The 25941-nt window shown below is 43.1% G+C and overlaps 2 protein-coding genes across 3 annotated transcripts in view; one reads left to right on the top strand and one right to left on the bottom strand.

Moving 5' to 3' along the window:
• Positions 1 to 4015, top strand: part of VRK2 (VRK serine/threonine kinase 2) — a 424890-nt gene extending 420875 nt beyond the window's left edge. Inside the window, 1 exon segment of the mRNA XM_078649306.1 lies at positions 2953 to 4015. Coding sequence (XP_078505432.1) covers positions 2953 to 3189 — 237 coding nt within the window. The 3' untranslated portion in view covers positions 3190 to 4015.
• Positions 2184 to 25941, bottom strand: part of FANCL (FA complementation group L) — a 370446-nt gene continuing 346688 nt past the window's right edge. For both annotated transcript variants that reach the window (XM_078649307.1, XM_078649308.1), the window contains one exon: positions 2184 to 3276. In XM_078649307.1, coding sequence (XP_078505433.1) covers positions 3226 to 3276 — 51 coding nt within the window. In that variant the 3' untranslated portion in view covers positions 2184 to 3225. The remainder of the gene's footprint in view (positions 3277 to 25941) is intronic.

The following is a 25941-nucleotide window of genomic DNA, read 5'->3' as shown; positions in this document are numbered from 1 at the left end:
CTGCACACAGCAGTTTCACGATCTCCCCGGCCCACAGCTTCGGGGGGGGGGCACAGCAGAGTCTTGCAGTCCTTGGGCAACCTTTATGTTCCTGGGTTGCAGACAGGGAGCCAGCTCTTCTCAGGCCCTTGGAGATTCAAGCTGTAGGCACAGCACACAGCAAAGTCTCAGCAGTTTCAAGCAGGCAGGGACACAGCCCACAGCAAAGTCCCTTTCCCCTCCTCAGCTTCCAGTGATACAGCAGAACAGGTCAGCGCTTAGAGCACACAGCAAGGCAATCTTCCTTTTGTTCTCTCGCCGTCCTCCTTCCAGCAGAGGGTCCGTCTTGATTGTAGAGTTTCAGAATCTAACTTTCTGCAGACAGGGGTCCTTTCCTTATACCCCCAATGTCTTTGAAGTTCTTGGTGCATGGAGGCCCTGGGTCCAGTCTAAACCAGTTCTGGGGGTTGCGGAGCACTGAGGTGTCTCTGGCTTTCTTCTTCCTGTCAGCTTCAGGGCCAGTGGGGTCAGTTGACCACCAGGAGAGAGCGAATGTGGGGGAGGTAGGCAGGCACAGCCCAGCACTTATCTGGCATTCCTTCCTCCCTCCTCCCAAGCAGGCAGATGTGCCCTTTCATCCCCGGGATGGCTCCGACCCTCTCCTCTGGGGCTCTGCAGCCCCTTCCTGTCACATCCAGACCAGGCAGACATTCCACAAACCCAGGCACACAGAAAAAGGTTTAGACAAGAGAACAGCCACTTTCTAAAAGTGCTATTCTCCAACACAGGATTTAAAAACACCCTTCACTAAAAGATGTGTCATTAAATTCTGAGTCCAGGGATATCTTTCACTTATGTCCCATCTTGTTCCTATGGGGAGATAGGCTGGTATCACATGGGCCCAGCCCCCCTCCATGTTACTCTATGGAGCAAGATAGCCTTACAGCAGTGAGCACACAAAATGGCTGTAGCCCACTACCAGAGCATAGTACCTGCACTAGCACATGCTCTACCTTATCCCTACACTGCACCCTGCCCAGGGGGGTACCTTGAGCCTTCCATAGGGGTGACTGATGTGCACAGACAGGGAAGGATTGGGCCTAGCCAGTGGGGACACGGGCCAGGCTGACATGGCAGTCACGGACTGCACACAGGCCCTGCGCTGGCAGGCCTGAGTCACCATTTTAAAGCTACTCATGTGGGTGGCGCAATCTGCGCTGCAGGCCCACTAGCAGCATTTGTCATCACCAGCCCTGGCACACACAGTGCCCTCTACTAGGGACTTCGTGGTGATACAAATATGCCAATTCGGTATACTCAATCAATATCACAATTTACAGAAGGAGCACTTACACTCTGACACTGATCAGCAGTGGCAGAGTGTCCAAAACATCTAAATCAGCAAAAACGAAATCCAGCACAGCATCAAAACACATGAGTCAGAGGCAAAAAGATGGGGGAAGAACCACGCCGAAAGGTGTCAGGTCTAACAATATCCATTTGTATCTCCTCCTTGTGTGACTTTACCTCTTGTACATTTGCAATTTTTTCTGTTTGTCTCCTTTAAGTAACGCATGTAATCCTAAGTCCTTATGTTTTCAACTGGTTCACATGTAAAGCGCTCTGACACCTTCGGGTAAAGTTTGCGCTATATAAAATCGCACAAATAAATAAATGTTTATTTGGGTCTCATACCACGTCCTAGATTGATAAGTCTGAATGCGCATTGATTGATCTAGCTTTACTGAAAGCAGATTGGCCTCCCCTAAAATCAAGGGTTGGAGATCTGGATAGGGGAAGAAATAAACCATGAGAATAAACGCCAAAAGTTCGAAAGATACAGGATTGGCTATGCGCAGGGACTCACTGCTGCCACAATTTCTTGGAGGAGACAGTTTGTCGCCCTAAGAAAATATGTTGATGAAGACTGTCACTTATAAGTCAATTAATATTAAAGGCCAATATTCGAGCCTTGATGTTCACTTTTAATAACAATGGGAACAGAAGTAGAAGCTCAATGCCAAATTGCATAACTGCCTTTTTGTAAAATACTGACTGGCCTTACAGGTTTATGTTGAATATCGCTCATACTATTACAGATATCTACAGAACACGCTATAGCTAAATATAAAAATAAAACAAAAAGATTAACAAATAATTCAGTTTGCAATGTCGGCCAATTGTCATCATTCATTAAGAAAAGCTTTTTCAGACATTTTATTATTATTTTAATTTGCATATTTCGATATACATATTCAACTGGCAACATAGCAATATCACGTGAAGATTTTTCCTAACCCTGAGACTTCATTCAGCCACACAGTTTTTATCCGTGGCATGTGTAGTATCACTAAAGAATAAAGCTTGTTCCTTACCAATCAAACTTGTTGGGTACTCAAAGTAGCTCAAGTAACAGTAGACAAACTTTTTGATCTTTTCTGTTCATTAATAGAACAAAGTTAAAAACACAAACACTTTTTAGAGAGGCAGTGTCAAGAAATGTATGAAGTACACGCTACAGTACATTTTCTGGTGACGTCACACCCTGTAAAAGTTAAATCACTAATACTCCTAGATAACGATCTATAAATCAAAACGTTGGGTGACTACTGGGGCTTGCTTGCGCCATACAACTACGTATGTTAAGAAGAAATGGCAATTGACCTATTGTTTTTTGTGACAAAATCTATTGAGAATGTATTTTGGGATTTTAAATTGTATTAGTAGAAAATAAATAACCAGGATGTTTTTAGTTTTGATTCTGAAGTTTTTTTCCCTCTGTCTAAACAAAGCATACAGAAGAAAATTTAGAAGAACCCAGTACGAGTGTAGCATCAGTTGTGCAGCCTGTAAAAGCTAGGCCCTTTTCCTATGAAAAGGCAAAATAAAAGTTAAACAATTCTCCTAGTAACAAAGTCTGATTGTAGTTATTTAATTTTAAAGTTGAAAGCAAATATACATTTTCTTTTCCAGGAAGAAACCTACAAGACAACTACCTCTACATCAATGTTAAAGTACAACAGACGAATATACGAGGAATCTGAAGAAGATAAAGACCGAAAAGGATGCTTGCACAGATATTTACAACAAAATGCTCAGGATGATTGTACTGATGTATCTGGTAATCTCTGCACTTTGCGACTAGCACTCAGTGCTTCAGCCACTGTTTTCCTTCTGGTAGCAATATTTTGGACATTGTACTACCACTGATGAAGTTTACAAGATTCCCCATTCTTGGTTGTAACTTCAGTTAGATTCTCCTCTCGGTTTTTTGGTGGACATTTTCAGAACAATCGGCTTGGAAAAGAAAAAAGAACAGTTTAGGTTCTTTAAGAGGAAAACATTTATAAGAGTAGAAACTCACAGGGACATGCATTTTGGGTCATCAAAATTGTTTTGTTTTTTGCTACACAGAAGTGAGAATGTAATTATTCCGGAATTTCGAATCACATCTATTGGTAACATTTGGAGATGTTGTGACTGTCTTCAAGACGTGATGCACAATATCATTAAGCACAACCAGTTAGAAAAATCTCCTGAAAATGTAAGTAATTGGGAATATAAGCACAGTTCTATAGAAAATCTTGCATTGACGATGAGATCAAGTTACTTACCCAATAACGGTAAATTGGCCAAAAGATTTAGACCATATGAGTTATTCCTAAAAGAAGTATCCTGGTGACCTAAAGGCCTGTACTGATTAACTGAAAGGAGTCTTTGAAGAACAATAATGAAAAGGGATAGTTAAAGGGGCACTCCAACCAATTGTATGCAGCTATTCGCAAAATGTTTTCCAATCTAGAACTTCTTGCACAAGATACTACAATTCAAATGCTGTGTAAAGATCCACATGAACCCGGCTCATAGTGGATTGGTACCACCACTTCCAAACAAGCTTTAACAAAGCTAATAGGCCGGGTTTGGGCAACCTGGTGTGAAGGTTTATTTCCTTATTTAATGAATTAGCAAAATCAATGCCACTCTGTGGTGGCTGTATGCTGGCTAAAATAATTAAATAAAAAACAACTAACCATTACATATATTTAATTGCGCTTGTTAGCATGCAGGCCTGCAAACTCTTTTTAGGTGTAATGTCTATCATAGGGAAATATGTTTCTTATTGCACAAAGAAAAGGTAGTAATAGCTCTGAATTATTGCTACTGAAAAGTATAGTTTAAACACACAAGGATGACAAAAAAAAACAAGAGAAAAAAGCCTGGGCAAAGAAAAGTATTGGCTACAAGATTTGACACTATAGTACAATTTATTGTAGGCAGATGTGCACATATGACTGGGAAATATACTAATGTTTGCAGTACAAGAGAGCCAGTGGCCCATGCGGTGGTGATTGGAAGCACAACATGAATGACAGCTGAATAGACAATTGGGTGAAGAGGGCTGACCCAAAGCTCCTATGCATAATTTTATTTACAATTTGTCATGTTACTTGAGGCAGGCAAAGCATCTAACATTGCCTGCATAAAAGGACTGACAATTAATGGGAGAGAGAAAAATCAGGGCAAGAGGACAAATTATGGCCTAAATATAATCACTACCCTATGTTTCCCCTTTAGAATAGGTTAGAACTGCTTGCACAAGGTAGAAAAACTGAAAAAGGCTGGACAACCAGAACTCCTATAAGAATATAAAGTTAATAGAACCTAGTGAATTAGTTCTGCAGTCTACATTTTACAGGAAAACTAAAACTAAAGCAGTTGTACCTGTGAGAAGATCACCCTAAATGCATTGGAATATGATGGTCCTAACACTGATTATCTGTGTAGAGTCTGCAGGTGTTACCAAGCTCTGTGTTGCCCTATGGACTACTCTCTATGTTGACAGGAACCGCCATCATGGCGCTCCCTGTCAATGTAGGAAAAGTTTAACATGTGGTACAGTGTCAGCAAGCTGCCAAACCTTTCAAAAACAAACTCCTTAAGCAGAAGTTTGAGGAGGCTTTATTATATTCTTTTCCCAAAAACAAACTGGGAGTTTTCTCCCCAGAGTGCGGGGGCATTATAGTATTTTTCTGACCCATACCACTAATATTTTCCTGGCGGTGATGGACACGAAAAAAAGAATTAACATGGTCTACACCAAATAGAATGGATGGTGTATAGTTCTTCCTCTGACAGCCCCTATTCCTTTGGAGGAAGTTTTCTGCTGTCCACCAAATTCTAAGTCAAGCCTTTAAATGGCAACTGAAAGATGCCATTTAACATTTGCAAACGGTCAGCCACTGCTCAGTACCGCATATATTGCTTTTTTAATTCACCATTTTGAGCAACAACAACAAAAGTTTACTTGAAATCTGCAACTATGCAACGGATTGTGTATTTTGTGACAAGTGCAGAAAATCCATAATTATGCAGAACTGCATAATTGAAGTTGGCCTGGTTACAGTACATGGTGTTATACACCCAGTGATCTCATGCTGTCATCAGGCACAAAATTGATAAATAGTTGCTTGGCCTGTCTCAAGTCTTTTCCATTCCCTCTGTACTCCATTTACATCTTATTTATGAAGAACCCTGTGGCCAAGAAGATAGGGTGTGAGAATATGGTTGGGATGGAAATCGTTCATTTGATATCAATCAGTAGATTCGTGGAGCGCCTGTGAGGGTATTCATGCCCTGGCAGGGTCTGGTTGAATAGCCAGGTCTTCAGTGACTTTCAGGACACTGGAAGAGATGAGGAGGTCCGGAGATGAAAAGGTAGCTCGTTCCATGTCTTCACTGATAGGTAGGAGTGACCTCTGCATTTTCTACATCGGATGTGGGGGGGGTGAGGGTTAGAGAAAGGGAAACAGAGGGGAGATGACTGAAGGAATTCCAGGCGGTGGTTCAAGTAAGCGTATCCGCAGTTGTGTAGGGCATTGAACTGGCATCTGTTCTGTACCGGGAGCCAGTGGAGTTCCCTGAGGTAGGGGGTGCCGCACGATTGTCTTGGGAGATTCAGGTCAAGTCGGGCTGCGGCGTTCTGTAGGGTCTGTAGGTATAGGAGGAGGTGAGTTGCGAACCTTGCATAGAGAGTGTTGCTGTAGTCCAGTCTGCTGGAGGTGAGGGCCTGGGTGATGGTGCGCCTTGAGCTTTGGAGTAGCCATTTGAATATATATTTCGAAGCATGCATCAAATGAAGCAGAGACAGAGTTGACCTGGTTAACTTGTTGTCAAGAATGATGCCGATGGTCCTAGCATGGTCAGTGGGGGTAGGAATTTGGCTGTTCTGAGGACCACCATGATGCGGCCCATGTGGAACTTTGTTTCAGAAGATTATTGCCTCTGTCTTTTCCGTGTTGAGCTTCAAGTAGTTGTCTTTCATCCAGTTGTGGAAGTTGGTCTTGGTGTCTTTGGAAAGGATGCGTTCTGTGTTGCTGCGTAGGGCATGGGTTTTGACAATGCTGGCCAGAGGTGTCATAAAAGTGTGGAAACAGGTGGAACTGAGGGAGGTTCTTTCGGGTACTCCACAGATGGTTTCCTTTGGTTTGAAAGTGAAGCAGGGAAGACACCTTTTTGCATTCTTCCAGTGAGGATGAAGTGATCGATCTGACAGCGGCCCTTTGGATGCCTTTGTTGTGCAGACTAGTGATGAATGTGTGGTGGGAAACTGTACCGAAGGCCGAGAGGTTTAGGAGGATCAGAGCTGCAGTCTCTCTTTGGTCAAGTAGGGTTCGGATGGCGTATGTAGCCATGGTGAGGCTGTCTTGGTGCTGTGGTTGCTGCAGAATATGGATTGGGAGGAGTCAAGTAAAATGTTCTGAAGTTCTGTTCCAGATGTGAGGAGAGTTGTTGGTGTATGGCTTTTTCTAATACTTTGGCCGGGAACAGGAGCGGGGTGACCGGTTGGTAGTTGTTGAGTTCGCTCTGCCAATGGTTTCTTTAGTTGGGCATTGACTTCTGCGTGCCTCTATTCTTTTAGGAAGGTGGCCGTGGCAATTGATGTGTAGAACAAGGCTTTGAGTATGTGGCTGATTCTGGCTACACCTAGGTTGAAGATGTAGTGAGGGCATAGGTCAGTTGGAGCCCCTGTGTGGACCAAGTTCATGATGGAGGTGGTGTCCTGTGGGGCGAGCTGGCTCCATTCAGTTAGTCGGATGTATGCAGTGGTAGCGGGGTTGTTGTGTTGCTTGAAGAAGTCGGTGGCCGTGGGTTGAAGTTTCTGTAGATGTTGGCGATCTTGTTGTGGAAGAAGTTTGCAAGGTTGTCGCAGAGTTCCTATGAAGGTGTAATATTGTTTGTTGGAGACTTCTTTGAGTCTATTGAGTTCTTTGCTGATATGGGAGCTTGATTCGATGTGTGAGGCTATGGCCTTTTTCTTCGATTCTCTCTGGTAGAGGTTGAAGGCGGTCTGGTTGGTCATGTCCTTGCTGGTGCACCATCATCTTTTCAGTTGTTTACACCGTCATTTAGAGGTTCTCAGGAATTTAGTGTGCCAGCTAGTCTGCTTGGTGAACCTTCTTGGGGTGTTGTTGCAGATGGGAGTGACACTGTTGGTGAGCCAATTGTTGAAATGTCTCACATTCTTGTCTAGGTTGCTGAAGGAGATGGGGTGGTGTTGTTGAAGGTGTTGATCCATGTGTCCTTTGAGGCTTTGCTCCAGTTGCGGTAGAGGGCATAGGGCAGACTGGGAGCGGAGGTCCGTTTGCTGGTGATGTTGGAGTGGTCGGCCCAGGTGAGTTCTATGGTGTGGCTGTACCTGATGCGATCGCTGAAGGTGAAGATGGGGTCTAGTGTGTGGCCTGCAGTGTGTTGGGTCGTGGACGAGTTGGGTGAGTCTGATGTTGTTCATGCTGTTGAAGAGATTGGTAGCGTTGATGTCATTGTGATCGTCAAGATGGAAGTTGAGGTCGCCGAGTAAAATGTAGTTGTTGGAGTCTATGGCAAGGGAGGTTATGAAGTGCAGAAGGCTGGACATGGTCCTGGAGGACAGTAAGTGAGAGTGCCCCGGATGGTGGCTTTTCTGTATATTTGGAGTTTTTTGTTTTTTAAAACTTTTATTTATTGATTTTTGTTATAAACAGTAGGCAAAAGACAGTACAGTTAGGTGTTAGCTGTGGTTGACAATGATTTCAAGTCCATATTCATAAATTCGTTATCAAAACATTCAGTGACAATGATAGTCCTGGGTAGCAGTGTGAGAGGGAAATAACACATACATCGCTACCATGTCGGTGTCTACCCAACAGATGATTGTGTTCCCCCGTTTATCCCAATACTTTGAGGGGTGTGCTGCTGCTGGGGTTGTGTGCCTTCCGGGTCATGTACAGCTAAAAGATATGACTGCCATATGTCGAGCGGCCTGGAAGCAGGCGGTTGCATCAGTGCATATGTATCGCTATTCGTGTTGCAGTATGTCATACTAAGTAACTAGGCTTTTGGTGTAGGTGAGAATGTGCTACCCCAATTCATATCTACTTCCATTTTGGCAATAAGGAGCGCAATTGCGACTCTTAGGTTTAGGGAGGTCGTGTATGTGCCCCATTAGGGCCTGTAGTGGGGAAGGTATGAGTTTCATATTAATCATGCGAGAGAGCTCAGCAAAGACTGCTTTCCAATGTCTAGTGATCTTCTCGCAGTTCCATGCCATGTGTGCAAAGTCAGCCTCTGGGGAGTGACACCTAGGACACGTGTGGGGACAGGTCCATACGGTGCACCCTACTCGGTGTAAACAGCAGCGACACCACTGTGAGTCGGAGATGGGATGGCCCAAGTCCCGCTCCCAGGCGGCACGCACCCCAGCATCCGGCTTGGGAGTAGGGATATGACAGATTTGTACAATTTGGACATAAGATGGAGTCTACTCGTGTCTTTGATAATCCCGGTCAATAAAGTGATTTCAGGGGGCTCGAGTGGGTAACTGGGAATTCTGGCCCTCAATGCCCCTTGCAGTCGCCGCAATATAAAATGATCCATAACTATGGTATCGCCAAAGCGGGAGTCTTCCGATCGTGAGAGAATGTGACCACTGGAAAACAGGTCGTGAAACTTTGCTAATGTGCACTTCAGTAAAGTTTCCTGCAGGATAGGAACCCAGCTATTCCCTACCAATGGCAGTGAGGGAGAATACAGGAGATGGGACTCGGTCACACTAATCAGATGTTGCCAGGCCCAACTCTTTGTGGATATTGTCTGAATATCCTGAGGGTCATGCAGCAACCCCGCTGGCAGAAGAGTATTCAAGGGCGTCTGGTGCGCGAGGTCCGCTTCTGACCTGATATGGGGGATCCTGGATTCCACATAGTACCAGTTCCACGCAAAGCTGGCCTGTGTGACAAGGTAGTATATTTTTTTGATTTGATTGGGAATTTGTATAGCGCTCTATCACTCCGAGGAGCATCTTGGCGCTTATTTGTGGCTTGTGTAATCCAGAGAAAGAGGTGGGAGATGTAGTGACCCATAAGGCGTTTCAGTTTTAAACCAGGGTTTTACAGGTGGTGACTGCTTGGTTGTAGATCCAGGTATTGATGGTTTTCCTGAATTTGCTCTCGCAAGAGATTTCCCGAATTTGAGATGGGAGTTTGTTCCATGCTTTAGAGCCTTTGACCGCTAGAGACTTTCCCCCTCTAGTGGCCAGTCGGAACTTTGGGATAATCATTAGGTTGGCCGTAGCAGATCTCAGATGACGTCCAGGGTAATAGCGATTGAAGTTGTTGAGCAGGTATGTTGGGCCTCTTTTATGAAATGCCCTAAAAGTGATTATCAATAGTTTGAACAGGATTCTCTTTTGTATGGGGAGCCAGTGGAGAGTGTCAAGTGCTGCAGATGCCGAGGACTTTCTTGGCATTTTTAGCACTAATCTTGCTGCGGCATTTTGTACCATTTGCAGCTTATGTAGGGAGGCTTTGTTGACCCCTACATACAGACTATTACAATAGTCTAGCCTAGATGTGATTAATGCCACCGCTACCGTTTTCCTGGCTGGTAGGGGGAGGAAGTCAAAGAATTTCCGAAGACTCTTAATGACATTAAAACAGGAGCCAGCCACTTCACTGGTCTGTTGCTTAAAGGACAATGCCTCATCAAATTTGATTCCTAGGTTTCGGGCACTCTTTATAGTGCTCGGCGGGGCTTCTACGTTGGATGGCCAGCAGGTCTGGGGAGAGAACAGATTGTTTTTCCCGAAGGGTAAGATTTCGGTCTTTGCAGTGTTACATCTCAGATGGTTTGTGTTCATCCACTCAAAAGTGGCTTTCAAACAATCCCTAAGGGAGCGTTCGGCAATTGCCGCGTCCTCATCTAGTATTAAAACTAGTTGAGTGTCATCGGCATAGGCTATTGAACTAATAGCGAAGGAAGAGACGAGTTTCATTAATGGGACCATGTATAGGTTGAATAATATGGGGCTTAAGCTGGAGCCCTGAGGTACCCCAGACTGGACTTCCTTGCCTCAGAGTGATATGGCCCTAGGATGATGGTCTGTTTTCTTTGTCTCAGGAAGTTGGTAAACCATTTCAACACGGTGCCCCCTATGCCTGCACTACTTAAGCGATGAAGTAGAATATCGTGGGACACCGTGTCGAATGCTGCGGATAAATCCAATAGGATCAGGACTGCTCTTTTGCCCTGATCCAAAGCGGCCCTGATTGTTTCCGTCGAGAAGATGAGGGCAGATTCAGTGGAGTGGTGAGAGCGGAAGCCCGCTTGATTTGGATGGAGAAGGTTATTGTTCTCTAAATATGCGGTGAGCTGTTTGTTTACGCATGTCTCTGTAAGTTTGCATAATGCTGGGAGAAGTGATATGGGTCGAAGATTTGACAATGTCGTAGGGTCCTGAGTAACTTTTTTTTGGAGAGGTTTAACTACTGCGATCTTCCAGCATGTAGGGATGTCTCCTGTTTGCAGGGAAGAATTCAATATTGAGTTGATCATTGGGTTGACCTCATCTTTTATGGCCTTAAGTAGTAGAGGAGGACCGAGATCGAGAGGAGAGCCTGAGTTCAATTTTAATATGGCTTGGGAGGACTCGGCTAAGTTAATCATGGTAAAGCTGTCCCATGTTGTGGTTCCGAGTGTATCCTTTGGAATTATAGGGTCAGCTGTGTTTAATGCTAGCTGACTGATCTGTGGGAACTCTTTTGTAAAGTTTGTAATTTTCTGTTCGAAATATTCCGCAATTTTGTCACAGAGAGCTTGGGACGGTGGAATTTCCTGAGATAATATTTTGGGTTTTCTGAAGCCGTTGACTATTTGGAATATCTCTTTTTGGTTATTGTTGGTCGACTCAATCAGGTTTGTATAATAGTTGGTTTTCGCAAGCTTGATAGAGGTATGGTAGTTCCTCCTGGCTTTTTTATAGTTTTCCCTATCTTCCCTCTTGTATTGGTGTCGCCATTTTCTTTCTAGAAGTTTCACTTCTCCTAGTGTGACCTTTAAGGAGTTGGTGTACCAAGGAGCGGATTTTTTCCTTTGTATCTTTTTTGATTTGGTTCCTCCTGTTGTCAATCTTTCCCCAATAGTTTTCATCCAACCCTTGTAGTGTTCATTATCAGTGATCACATTTCCCACTGGGGATGGTTTTTCTGCCTCTACCCAGTTCGTTAGGTCCGGGTGTTCGGTGATTTTTTTCCAGCAGGGGGTTGAGCTTGTATTGCAGGGAATTGAATTAGTTTTTCTATTGTTATCTATTTTTAAATTAAAGCTGATGAACTTGTGATCTGACCATATTTGGGTCAGTGGTGATTCTACTGTAATTGTATTGATATTCGAGCAGATGCAGTCTAATATGTGCCCAGCATTATGAGTTGGCTCCACTGTTTGGATCGTCAGACCTAGTATGTTCAGGATATCTTTAAAGCATACTACGTTAGGATCATTGAGATTGTCCAGATGTAAGTTTGTGTCTCCTAGCAGGGTGAAGTTAGCAAATCAGAGAATTAAGTTAGCAAGTGCTTCCCCGAGGCTTTCCAGGAACCGGGTTGCTTGTCTGGGGGGTCGATATACTAATAGGCCAGAAAAGGTAAAAGAATCATGAGCTTGCAGACTGAAACTCAAGCATTCTGCTTCTTTTATTTCGGGTATTTCCATGGTGGAACATTTATGGGAATCACGATGTATGATTGCTAGTCCTCCTCCCCGTTGAAGAGGTCTGTCCAATCTCTGTATTAGAAAGCCCGGGGGTAGGGCTTTGACTATATCCGGATTGGACCAATCTTTGAGCCACGTCTCAGTTACCATTAGACAATCGAGGTCTTTTTCAGCAATAAGGTCATATACATGTTGGGCGTTTTTGCACATGGAACGTGCATTTATGAGGCCTCCCTTGAGAGTCATATCAGCGTTTTTGGGTCGTTTTGTCATGAAGGGTACAATATTTTGTTTACATTGTGGGCAGTTAAGAGGTCCTATCCACTTGTCTACCGCGATGGTTTGAGGACAGTGCGAAGTATGGGTATTCAAAGATAATAGATGTTGTTTAGTAGGTGACATGTAGGAGGTGACCGGGACAGAGTTTCTAGCCCTAAGCCCGGACTCTGCGTGGACGGGCGCAGACGGGCAGGACTTTGGCTTGACTTCGGCGCCACTACGGCGCCGCTGTCTGCGTCCGCTGCGCGGAGGAGTGCCATCTCCTTTTGTAGTCTCGGCGCTAGAGCGCTGGGACTGCCTTCTTCCCTCAATATGGCCGCCACAAAACCACTATTATCTCAGGGTCTGTGACCAATGTGTCCGAGAGTGTGGGGAATGCAGGAATTGCCTTTAAAATACGGCACAAATCAAAGGTTTAACGAAGATTTTCAATTTTTAAAACGAGGTGGTGCAAGTAGCCTAACACCCGGCTTTCCGCCTCAGGTGTACACAAAACACAAAGTCTCGCGAGTTCTCGCGTTGCCTCCTTTTGTAGTCTCGGCGCTAGAGCGCTGGGACTGCCTTCTTCCCTCAATATGGCCGCCACAAAACCACTATTATGTCGGGGTCTGTGACCAATGTGTCCAAGAGTGTGGGGAATGCAGGAATGCAGGAATTGCCTTTAATTGCAGAGATTTGGAACCCCAAACCCTCCCCGCTCGTATGGCAACATCAGGGTATCCAAGATTATCCGGGGCTGTCTGCCTCCCCCACACTAGCCTAATCAGGTGCGATCGAAGGTTGCAGAAGAAGCGGTTATATAATGGGATGGGGATATTTAAAAAAAGAATACAAACATTGAGGTAGAACTACCATTGTAATAATGGCAATACGCCCTGTATATTTGGAGTTGGAAGTTTCTTAACCCCTCCCCTGAATCTTTAATCAAAGGGACACTGGAAAGAGGTACCAGACATGACACTATCCCTTTACAAATAAATAAATAAAATAAATTATACAGTATCACTCGTATTCCAGTCTTTATTTCGATTTTATGCAAATCATAAAAGACATCACCATAAAAATGCATCATAATGTTAAAAAACGACAATAATTAAATATACAGTAACAGCAGCTAAATGCAGCTTAAGAGAAGAAAACTAAAGGCCTGAGTTGTCCAAATGCAGACAGCTTAAGAAGTTCCCAACATCACATGCCTCAAAGCATTAGATGAAGAATCTCTTCCAACTGAAAACGTATGATGACTTAGGGGAAGGGCATTTGTTCTCTCTCAAGATATTCGTACAGTCTGGTAGTGTCAGGTGACCATACTGCAGGTACTCAAAAGCTAGGTGGTTAAGCCAAGCAATATCAGGTGTGGATGCAGGATCTTTTATATCATTCTGGTGAGAGGGACTAGCCCCCTATGTGGTAGCAGACAAGTGACAAGTCCAGATGACTGCCATTGTCCGGGCCTATCTGGACCAAACAGGCTCATTGTCGCAATTTCTTCAAGAGGTAGGGGGATCAGAGAAAACGTGCAAATGAATGATACAATGGCAGCAATTTTGCAATTCAGTGGTGGCAAACATGCTAATATATGGTGTTCCCCAGGCATTTAAATGGTAACCCACATTCCCATTTGGGTTCCTCCATGAGGTGCCTGCTGAGCTCATCCTCTTTCCAAATCTTTACGCCTTGGAAATGCCAAGCAAGATGGCTGAATAGACGTGCCTTTATAGAGCTCCCAGCCTGGCGAGCAAAAGACTTCCAATTCCTGCTGAAACCAGAAGGTGTTCAATCCTGTGAACAGGAAGGCATGAGCGCCTACCAACCCAGGGATTGCTTCTGTGCCCCTGGGAGACGGTTCGCGCTCTACAAACAAGCGCTGCTGGTCTCCTGTGACGGCCTCCCAATGGAACTGGCCTGGTGGTGAGCACAGCCTTCCCCCCTCCCCCCCACCCCCCAGAACGGAGTGGCCGCGGGGTGCCCCGATGTCAGTGAGTTGCTAGGGGTGACGGACCCGCAGTATTGGGAATGACTCCCTATGAGGTTAAGCCAGATGCTGTGGAGCACAGCTGGGAGGAGGGCAACGAGATGCAGAGCCGGCCGGAGCTAAATGGTGGCTCCTCCTTTCCGATAGCGGTGCTGTCTGGACCCGCTGCGCACAGCAGTTGTTAGTGAGCCAGTCATCCGCATGCCAAAAAGTCTGATTAAGGCCGTAAGTGTGCCTCTGGTTGAATGGCCAAGAAGGGGGCCCAACTTTGACTGGACTGCTTAAGGGTGCGACCGGCACGGACACTGCTCTCTAAATGTGACGACTAGGAGAGTCTGAGCAGCGCTGGAGCGGAGACCGCCATAAGCCCAAGTGGTGGCGATACTGGGGGATGCTGTACTGGACTGCAAGACTTCTGCTGCCTTGGGAATACACAATATTTATGCTAGGGCTTAGAACACCCCCTCCTATTCTCAATGTTGTGCCCGCCTCCAGAGGACCTGGCCGCCGGAGACTGAAATGGACACTATGGTCATTGATATAAACCACCTGAGACTAGACCTTACAAGGTATCTGAAAGGATCATGAGCACACAGGGGTAAGTTGCCAGGCGTCATAAAAATGTTCAGGATCTCCAGGCGACAGTAGAGGGCCTAAAGTGCAGTGCAAAGAAGATGGAGGATTGTCTCAAAGATGCCGAAGGGCGATCCAGACATAACAATCTCCTCTTCCTGGGTTACTCTGAGTGGGCGGAGGGTTCCTCTGCAGACCCTTTTCCAGAGGATTGAATAACCAACACTCTCCAACCTGTAAAAATCTTTAAGTTCTTTTCCATAGAACGCTCTAGGGCTGGTGCCCCGGGTACACCGTGTAGGGCACTCATTGCCCGCATGGTTAATTATAGAGACATAATTCTTCAACATGTACGGGCCCATTGCCCTCCACGCTAGGAAGATGGGACTATACAAAAATATCTGTAAGCAACACAAGCGGGTCTCATATTCCCCGCAGTGCTTATCGGCCCTTGTTTTTAATCCTAGAACAGTCGCCTGAATAAAGACGTGTGGCGAACCCTGTAGCTAGTTTTAACTCACTCACCCATTGCACTGCACCTCTCACCATGCAATACGGATCACATTGGGTATTTAGTAAATACCCCCTAGGAATTAAAACATCCCTGAGCTCCTCCCTCTCAGTAAGAGGGTTGTAGCCTGCACCATGACTAGGCTGGAGGGGTGGGACATACTGGTGTTTCTTTATAAGCATAATTTTTCATTTTAGAGTTGCAATTTTATGCTTAGTTAAGAAGGGTAGTAGAGCTTCCATGGATAAGGGGCACAAAGAGTGGTTCTGTTAATCCTGCATCCAAGCGCTTGGGACTAGGCTGGCATTTCTTGCTGACACATGGAGGTTCTGGGTACTAAACATAAGTTACCAACATGGAACGTGCAGAGTCTAAATAGTCCTACTAAGCGCAACAGGGTTTATGCATACCTCTGCAGATACAGCATACCAGTGGCCTTTCTGCAGGAGATTCACTTATAGAGAGAGAGTATAAAATGCCTGAGGAAGAGCTGGCACGGAAAGATCTTTGCTACTTCCTACTCAGGATATGCACAGGGAACTCAAATATGAATAGCCCCGGGAGTACCATTAAGGCCTGTACGGGACTGCCTAGATGCTGATGCATGCTATGCCCTACTAGAGGGGCCCTTAATGCACATGATGTATGTCTTATCAACATACACATCCCTAATGATGACAATGAGAATTTTATTGGTACGGTGCCGAAGACTCACACATCTTCCCAGAAGTGGAAGACACCCTGGCAGGCGATCTCAATTGCGAATTGGACGGTGGACTTGATAGGTCTCCCCCCCCACATCCAGACATTAAGCCCTGCGTGACCACTGCCTTTATGCAGGCGCAGAATAGCCTCAGTCTAGTTGATATTTGGTGCTAGCGCCATCCGCGCACACATGCTTATCTCCTGGCCCAGCCACAGGTACACACAGCTGCTTAGATTACTTCTTCATGCAAGCAGCTGCTGCCCACAGAATCTGGTAACGGTTACCGTTGACTGGCTCAGAATATGTTGTCATAACTCTTTCTGTGTTCTAACTAAGACATTGCATTATGCATAGGCTTTCCTCTTTTCAGTTTCTATTTTAGGTAAATTCTGGTGGGATATTTTCAGTGTTTTCAAGTGATTTCAATACCTAAAGAACAGTGGTTATCAGTGGTTTCACATTTTCGCACCATTAAAAACAACAGAAACGGTGTTTATGGAACGTTTTGCTTTTATTATTGCTTGCTTGCTGCACTGATAGCACATGGTATATAGACAGTGTAAGTATAGTGTATATGAGGTCCAACTTATTGTAGTACACCATACAATACTTCTGTCTTTGGTCAAGTGCTCTCGCTCTTTCCTTCCCATGTAAATATCTGTGAAAAGTCCCTCTCAACATTGGCACTTGAGATGGGCAACGCCAAAACAGCCAGTACACAATTTGTTAACTCTGTCCACTGACATAGTTTTCCATGCCAATACTGGTTCCCTTGAAGATTGCAATTCTCAGGGCAGGTTCTGCAACATTTGCGCTGAGCTGGGCGCTTCTGTCCTCAGTTATTGAAGCGATCAAAAATGAAGCAGCACTTTTGAAACTATCAAGGACAGTCCCCTTAACGGAAGAGATCTAGAACAGAGTACCACAGTGAGGTTTCATTGACTTCAAATGCCAGTGGTAGGGAAAGTGCATTTCTATGCATCATTGCAAGTCAGTTCTCATACATTGTAAAATAAAAGTTTGTGAATTGCTCTTCACCATTGCTTTGCTTACCAAGTGGCAAGCACTCTAACATGGAACCTGTTGCAGTGCCAAAGTCACTAAAGGTGTCGCTCAGCCTACTCTCAAGAAGGTGTTTCACATCTACACCAATTATGCTGAACACTTGGCAGACAAGGGTGTTTTTAGACTCTAGTTTTTTATTATGTCCACTTTAGCAGTTATGTTTTCCTGTAAAAATCTAAAAATGCAGTAGAGTGTACTTCTTTTCACATCACTATCAATTTGTGACCAAAGATCCTCACATTTCTTGCCTTTGGCTTCATCACTCAGCAAAGTATTAATTCTGTAAACGGTTGCCACATGGATAATATAGCATTCATAGCCCCTTGGACTGCGAACCATCAGCTAAGGGACACAGTTGTGATGACTCTTTCTTTGATGCCAAGCAAAGCAAAAAATTATAAATATTTACGTTGTAGTTCCAGTGCATAAAACACTGCACCAGAATGGACTAAAAAGTCAATTGCATTCCTCATTAAATCTGAAGATTGTAAAGATGCTTTCAGCATACCATCTAATGAATAGCAAGGATCTCTTACAGGGAAGCACTTCCGCTCGGGTATCAATTTTGACAGGTCATCACGCAACTTTTTCATATTCGAATCACTGCAAATACAAAAAATATCACTCCAACCTTTGTTGAACTTGGAAAGAACCTTTTTTGCAGAACATTCCAAGTGACACTGCGTTCCATATTTTCCAAAAGTCTGGTGTCATGTTTTCAACACTATCCCAGATGCTTGGTGATGGCGCTCTTTCCACACATACTTGTATACCTTGCATTGAATGTTTAAAGCCTGAGGTGTTGGCAATTCATCTACAATTAATACTGACTCACTAGAAACTGAGAGCTGATGTATTAAAGGTTTTGACGCATTCTCTGTGGGTAAATGTGATGACATATTAGGAAAGATTCTTATGAAGCCAGCCATTTTACATATCAGTGAAAGAATCAAACATAGCCAAAATGTCAAATATGATTTTGATATTTGCTTATTCTCTATAGTTAAAATAATTAAATAAGACATAAAACTTGCTTCGAAAGCCTGCATCTTTAAACCAAAGACCACAAAACTAAAAAAAAACAGTAGGAAAAAGAAACAATATTTTAGTGGCATCCCTAAACAACCAAACTCAAGCAGAATAATGTTAGCCCAGACTTTCTTACTGCTAGCTTGTATTACAAAGTTACATTGTATTGGCCCCTTCAGGGAAAAAAAAAATTACTTTCTCTTTTCCTTTCTTTGAATCACATTTAGTTTGTGGTTGTGCAGGTGTTTCTTCAGTGTGTATACGTTTTCACTGGTGAGGGCTATTTCTCTTTCAGTTGGGTTTTATCAGTTAGTATAGGTTTAAACCTAAAACCGGACAGCCTAATTATGCAGTACTACTGTTGATTGGACTGACTAACTATCATACTTTGCAGGTATTGGGATCTTTAATCCTGCACTCAGATCATCCTATTGTTGTGTAGCTCCACAATGTGACATAGATATTTGCCTTCTATCATTGTAGTATGATGTATTGCGATGTGTTGTGCCTTTTCCTTTGCGTTATTGGAAAATATCAATAAAGAAATTTTTTTCAAAAACATGTTAACAACCTAAGTAATGTACAATTAAATACACACACTGCCTTTGCCAGCAGGTTTCCATGATATATCCTAAAGAATGTGAGCCCATGCCTAATAATCAGTACAATGTAGTTGAGTGCACCACTAGACCAAAAATGTACGTCTTCTTCTTTGAAGAAGCACCTGGTTGTTAAACTTTGATCCTGTTGGGTTTTTTTTGTGACAGATAGCATTGCATTTGTAGTTTTTTTTAATACCACAGTATTTGAACTGTGAGAGTACTGTATTCCTAAAAGTTTTTATGCCAAAGAATCTCTGTTTCGTTTACATGCGTTTTGCATGCAAATTGTTCTTGATATACATTGTAGTGCAGCTGGGGATACTGAATTTATGTGCAATGCTGAGGATGCCTTTAATAAATCTATTACAACTCTACACCTCATGACTTCCCCATTCTGGCATCATTCCATGTCGCCTGGACCAATCTGCTCATCTTAGACCTCACCCTGCTGGTTAATAAACTCTTCCAAAAGGTTAAGTTCCTGCCATGTAACATAGAGTGCATATACCCCAATAGTCATCTGACTTAGGTTTCACAGCTTTCTGCTACCCTATACCACATTTCCTGGAATGTGACTGAGCTCTAGCCTACCAATATCTCAAAACTAGATATGGAAAATTCAGCTCTGGGATAACTAACAGCCCAGATTTAGATCAGAATATTGCACCGAATCTGCCCTGCTCCTAATCTGGAAACCAGTCTTGTAAGAAACTGAATCAAGGTCAAGCATCATACTCTTTGACAAATAGGCAGCTTTAAACGCAGAAGACCACCACCTCTTCCTCAACATGTTAAGTGTCTGTTTTGCGTCTTGGACCTTGCCCTGGCATGGCTAAAACAGGGCCTCTCCTTGTTATCAGAAGTGACATTAGGCCAAAACAAATGAGTTAGGAGGTCGAACAGCTCCTTTTTTCACTGCCTCTTTTAAACCTGTATCTGGGGATTCTAGTTAAATCAACAAGGGCTTCTCGTTCTTGTCTCCATTATGAATTCTATACTATAGAGGTGATGTAATGGAAGTAATGACATCAGTAGAACGTGGAATGTTGAAGTTAGAATGTGAGAAATGACACTTTCAGAAATCAGTTCCTTGGCAGACGCAGAGCGCTTGGTCACATAATAAAGGAGCTTATTTAACTTCCATTTGAGTAGCGGTACTAGACAAAATTGGTGATGTGTTGCGTCCAAGCATTATTCACAAACCACTGTATGACCAGCCGGTGTTTCCCTCTTTGATTTTGGCAAGTAACTTTGAAGGAGCACCCTGCTAATGTGTTGGAAGTTCCAGAAATTCAATGTTTTACAATTGAATATGCCAAATGTAAATTTGCTAAGAAATGTGTAACTTAGGTCATGACATTAGCGGATGTGGAGTCAAACCTAAGAACATTTTATTACTAGCTATTAAAGAGGCTCTGTTTCCACAGAATAAAGAGGATGGGGTTAGTGGAATTCTTTTAAATTTGTAAAGTTTTCCATGCAAACTCTCTAAGTGAGGAATTTGCTAAAAACAAATGCTAAGTTTCTGTGGTCAGATGAATGTAGGCAAGCATTAAAAAAAAACAAGGAGCCAATTTGTTCTGCACCACAAGGGTTTGATCCCCAGTGTACTAGCATAGTTCCTACAGATGCCATAGCACAGGTCTGGGGACTGTTATGTCTCAAAAAGAAATTTTACTTCACATGTATTGTCATCTTCAGAAGAGAATTATGCAGTGATAGAGAAAAGCACCAGCCCATGTATGTGCTTTGGAACATTTCCTCTTTTTTTATTATGGGGAAAAGAGGTCATTGTTAGATGTGATCTTAAACTGTCAGGTAAAAGTTTGACCACCCTGGAAATGTGAAGAGTATAATCTAGGTTATCCATGCACTTGTTATACTTTGTGTACAAAATTGAGCATTAACCCGGAAAGAAAAATAAAAGACTAGATTTTTCATCTAGGATGCCCACTATATTACTAGAATATAAGGAGGAAATGTTGGAAAGTTAAAGAATTGTGTGGGTGGTTGAAACAGGGGAAATCTAATTAAATCTGGAGGAATGGCAAGTAGAAAATGAGAATAATTGTTGCCTTTGTTAAGGAGGGATGGCCAATAAACATTATATGAGAGAACTCAGAGCATTCTGGGAGGTACATTGTGAACTGGCAACTGTGGAAGGATTTTAAGGCCTCATTACGATGTTGGAAAGCAATCCGACCGACTCCTTGTCGGAATTTGTTCTGACCGACTCGCGTTCGTCAAGTCTAACTGATTACAATGGTTCTGAACACCTTTTGGAAAGTCTTCCATTGACTTCAATATGAGCCTGTGTTCCAACCAACAACACAGGCTCTCATTGAAAAAAAGGCTGGTTGCGGAACACCTTGCACCCTGTCGCAGGCACCCATGGTGCCTGCCACACAGTGCCTGGTTTTAAAAGGGGGTCCCTTGGGTATCCCCATGGGCCCCAACCGGAGGCCACAGGGCGAAGGGGGGGCCTGCTAAGGGCTCCCAAAGTCAGTTTCTGACAGCCGTTCCTTGTCAAACAGATTCGGATAGGCTGTATGAATCTGGCATCATAATACTTCGGTCGGAAACACAGTCTGTAGAGCTGTACAATTCTGCTTTGACCGACTCGGAGTCTCCGAATGCCAGATGGAACTGATTCGGACTGACCAAACGGTTACCTTTCCATCGTAATTGGTTAGTCGGAAACAGGTTCCGACACAGCTTAGGAGAATCCGACTGCTGTTTGGAGCCTTACCGGGTGACATCGTAATGAGGCCCTTAGCCCTTCTGCTTTAAGGAAAGAAATTCTTTTTGGGTGCCATGAGGAGAACCTTGGTGCAATAAAAACTAAATTAGAAATGAAGTTTATATTGATGGCCAGGTATTGATAACGAGGTAGAAACGAAGGTAGGTAGGGACGTCATAGAATACCATGTATACATGTCCGCTGATAAATCCTTGAAGACATTGAGACCTCCTATGAGCAATACATTCAGTGGCAGTTGACATTATGGAGCCAATTGGGAATAGTCACAAAGATATTGTAGTATTGATTAATGTACTTTGCCGGTGGCCTTACATCAATATTGTTAAAATAAATATGGATACAATACTAGGCTTCATAGACAAGGTTTTCCAGATTGAAGGGATACCCAGTATTTTACAGAGTGACAGTGGTGTACAATTTGTCTCAGAGAATGCTATCGAATATTTTGCAAAATATGGCGTTTGCCACAGGACAGCATCTCTTTACAATTCAAGTGCTAATAGAAGGGAAGAACACTTTAAGAGGGTTCTCATGGGGGCCATTCTGTTAGCATTAAATAACAATTCTTGTTCTTTGGTCATATAGATCAACAGAAGTGGCATGCGCAGTGTTTTTACCATTTGAATTAATGAAAAGAAGGAAACCTAGATCAAAGTTTAACCCAGGATGGTTACCCACTCCTATGAGTGTGACCTGGTCTTTGGAAAGCTCAGAGAAAAACCTGTAAAAAAGCAAGAAGAATACAATGTTAGTTATGGCATCCTTGGCGTGATTTCCCTTGTCTTTTTGCCTGTAGTTCCTGTATTTTCGACTGTTAGGCTGGACTTCATTTTTGCTGGTTAAGGTACTCTGGGCACTTTACCATTGCTGATCAGTGCTAAAGTGCAAGTGCCCCCTGTGTATTTTGTGATTTTGATTGGTTATCCAGAATTAACATATTTGATTGGTAGGTCCCTAGTAAAGTGCACTCTGTGTGCCCAGGGCCTGTGAATCAAACGCTACTAGTGATCCTGCAGCAGTGGTTATGCCACCCACGAGTAGCACTGTAAGCCTGTCTCAGGCCTGTCATTGCAGTGTCTGTGAGTGCTGTTTTATACTGCCATGTCAACCTGGCAAGTGCACCCGCTGGCCAGATCCTAACCTCCCTGTTATGTTCTTAGTATGTTATTATTTAATCCTGTAAAATATAGAATGTTCATGTATTCTGTGCTTTGTTCGTTCCTGCCTCAGCCAGTATCCTGTTGCTGCTGGTGCGGGCGGACCTGTTTCCTTTCTACGAATAAAGAAAGATTTACTTGAATAATTGTTGTGGATAAATACAACAATTTATGGCGACGAGCTGGTGGATTAACTCCTTGAGAAGAAACATTAAATACTCTGTTTGTGGCATATGAGTATCTCATTAACTGAAGGAACACCTCGACAGAGCACGATTTGAGGTATTTACCTTTTATTTTATAAAAGAAAATAGCGTGGGACGATCGGTCCGCTGTTTCCTTGTTGTTACCGTGAGAAAATAGCGTGGGCAATCGGTCCGCTATTTTACTAAGTCGGTTGAAGTGTATGCGTGTTGAGACCTGCAGTGCGACATTTGAATCGCCATCACGTGCTTACCTGCTGTCTCCACGCAACGAGGCTGACTGTTTCTTGGGCGCTCAGAGTAACAATAGTAACCAGTGCGCAACGTAATCAGGTCGCGTTGGCATTGAGCAATGTAACGAGGTCATGCTAAGTGACCGGAAAAGGTGCCATTTTGATCTGATTCAACTCTTGGGAGTTTTCTTCGTATTTGACAGTTTCATTTACATCTGCAAACCAAACCGACCAACAAGATTTTTTCTCAATTATATCGGCAACCACAACCGAGCAACAAGAGGAAGGAAACAGGTGGGAGTCATTAATTATTTAATATTGTGAGCGCATATATTACATTTTTGTTCTTAACCTCAATAATTTATTTATTATTGGATTTTCACTTTGAATATACTTTTACATGGCTCAACAAAATTTCTCAATAAACTCTCCACATGATTTTTGGGTATCAGGCAATGAACCATCTATGAATTGGACAGAATGGAAGGAATATTTGTAAATTACATTGCTGCTATAGATGAGAACAAAAAATGTCTTCTGTTCAAAAGAAAATAATGATTTTGTTATCACTTGGGCCAAAGGGTTTACAAATATACAACAGAATGCCAAAAGCTGTAGTGAGTGGTGATGCAGATGTATTTTTAGCAGCTTTAAATGATTTGGACAAATACTTTACGCCTAAAGTTTGCATAGGAGTGACAAGGTATACATTTTTCCAAAGAAAACAACTTAAAGGTGAAGCTATTGATGATTATGTAGCTGAACTAAACTTGCCATTGATTGCAAATTTGAAAGATAATTATGACGAATTTATAAGAGACCAGGTTGTGATGCACAGTAATAACAGCTCTATCCAAGATCGTTTATGGATCAATGGTGATTCTCCACTATTAGAAGTTGTTAATTTAGTGCGCAAGGCTGAACTGACAGGAAGGTGTGCAACGGAGGTACAAGTTCAAGGAAAAGAACAACATGAAGTATGTAAAGTGAGTCATGAAAGTAAAAGCAAAAGTGATAATAGTAGGAAATATGAAGAAAAGTGGAGATCGAATAATTCAGAAAATAAATCTGAATGGAAATGTTACCGATGTGGTAGCAAGGATCACTTAGCACATAGTAAGGCTTGTCCTGCACTTAAGCAAAAGTGTATGAACTGTGTTCTGATTGGTCATTTTGCAAAAAGCTGTATAAGGAAAAAGAATAAAGTTAAATGCATTCAAGGTGGGGGGAGCTCCAGCAGTAGTGAAAGTGGAAATGAGGACAGCAATGATAAAATGTCAGCTGTTTTAAATCTTAAAGAGAGATGGTTAGTGTTAGATATTGATGAGAAAAATACTAAAGGGAAACTTAATGTGATATGTCCATTGGTGGAGTGAATATTAAAATTTACGCTGACTCAGGTTCACCCTTCACAATTAATAATGAAAAAGTATGGACAAGTTTAAGGAAAGAATAGGAGAATATCTGTCTCCTCCGGATATTAATCCAGAAAGTTTTCACAGGCGAAAAAAATTATATAATTGGATTCAGATGGTTATTATTTGAGTTCAAGAATAGGAGTGGGAGAGGAAAGTTGAACATAGCGAAGAATGGTCCATCAGTGCTTGGTTGGCAAGACCAGGGAAAATTACATATCATATTAGACCCTAATAGTGTGGAAAAAGTCTTAGTGATCGATGAGACAACGTGCATGGGGAAGGAAATAGATTCCCCAGAGTATTCAAACAAAAACTTGGTACTCTTGATGGGTTTGAGCACAAGATCATTCTTAAACAGGATGCTATTCCGAAAATTCATAAAATGAGAATGGTGCGCATTGCTCTTCATGAAGAAGTAGAAAAGGAACTTAAAAAACTAGTTGATCTTGATGTTATTGAGGAAGTAGAAGCCTCAGACTGGATTCCTCCAATTGTCGTGGCACGCCATAGTAACGAACAAATCGGTTTATGTGTGGATTTAAGCCATGCGAATAATAATGTTTTAGTGGATCGCTTTCCCTTACCAAAGATTACAGAAATGGTATCTTGTCTCAATGGAGCGTCTTGGTTTTCAACCATTGACTTGCCGAAAGCATATCATCAAATTTTATTGTCGGAAGAGTCCAGGAAGATTACGGCTTTCATAACACCTGTTGGCTGTTTTCAATACAAGCGCATGCCATTCGGACTAGCTTCAGCTGCAGCTGTATTGCAGAGACTTATGTACAAGTTATTTGGCAAAGAAAGTGGAATATCTTTTTTTCAAGATGATGTTTTAGTCCATGGAAAGAACAGGGAACAACATGATGAGAGACTGGAAAATTGTTTGAGTATCTTAGAGAGTAAAGGTTTGACCATTGAGTTGAGTAAATGCGAATTCCGGGAGAGGAATGTATCATATTTGGGTCATGTGAGTAGTGCTGAAGGTGTCAAACCAAAACCTGAATTAATAGATTCTATTAAGAATGTGTCTTCCCCCAGGAACAAGGATGAGGTAAGGTCCTTCCTGGGCATGGCGTAGTATTGTGCAAAGTACATTCCAAATTTTGCAGAGAACGCTTTTAATATCAGGCAACAACTTAAAAAGTCCGCCTTCAGCCATTCTTCAACGGAAATGAAACTATGTTCTGTGAAAGGCAGGCGATGCTGCAGTGACATCCCTAACGTGATGACGACACGCTCTTTCAGTATGCCTGGGCCAGGGTGGACTTCCTATGAGGACACACCAGGCAGCAACCACGGAAGGAAGGAAGGCATTTATTTAAATAATTACCGGGCCATCGATCTGCCGGAGGAGAGCAATCGTATAGACCCGGCCCGGTGAAATAAGTGCTGAGCACCGGCACAATTTAAGCACTGAGCACCA

Source organism: Lissotriton helveticus, chromosome 6 (assembly GCF_964261635.1).
Source record: "Lissotriton helveticus chromosome 6, aLisHel1.1, whole genome shotgun sequence".
NCBI classification, from domain to species: Eukaryota; Metazoa; Chordata; class Amphibia; order Caudata; family Salamandridae; genus Lissotriton; species Lissotriton helveticus.
Note: the sequence above shows the minus strand (reverse complement) of the source record. Positions and strands in the feature narration are given on the sequence as shown.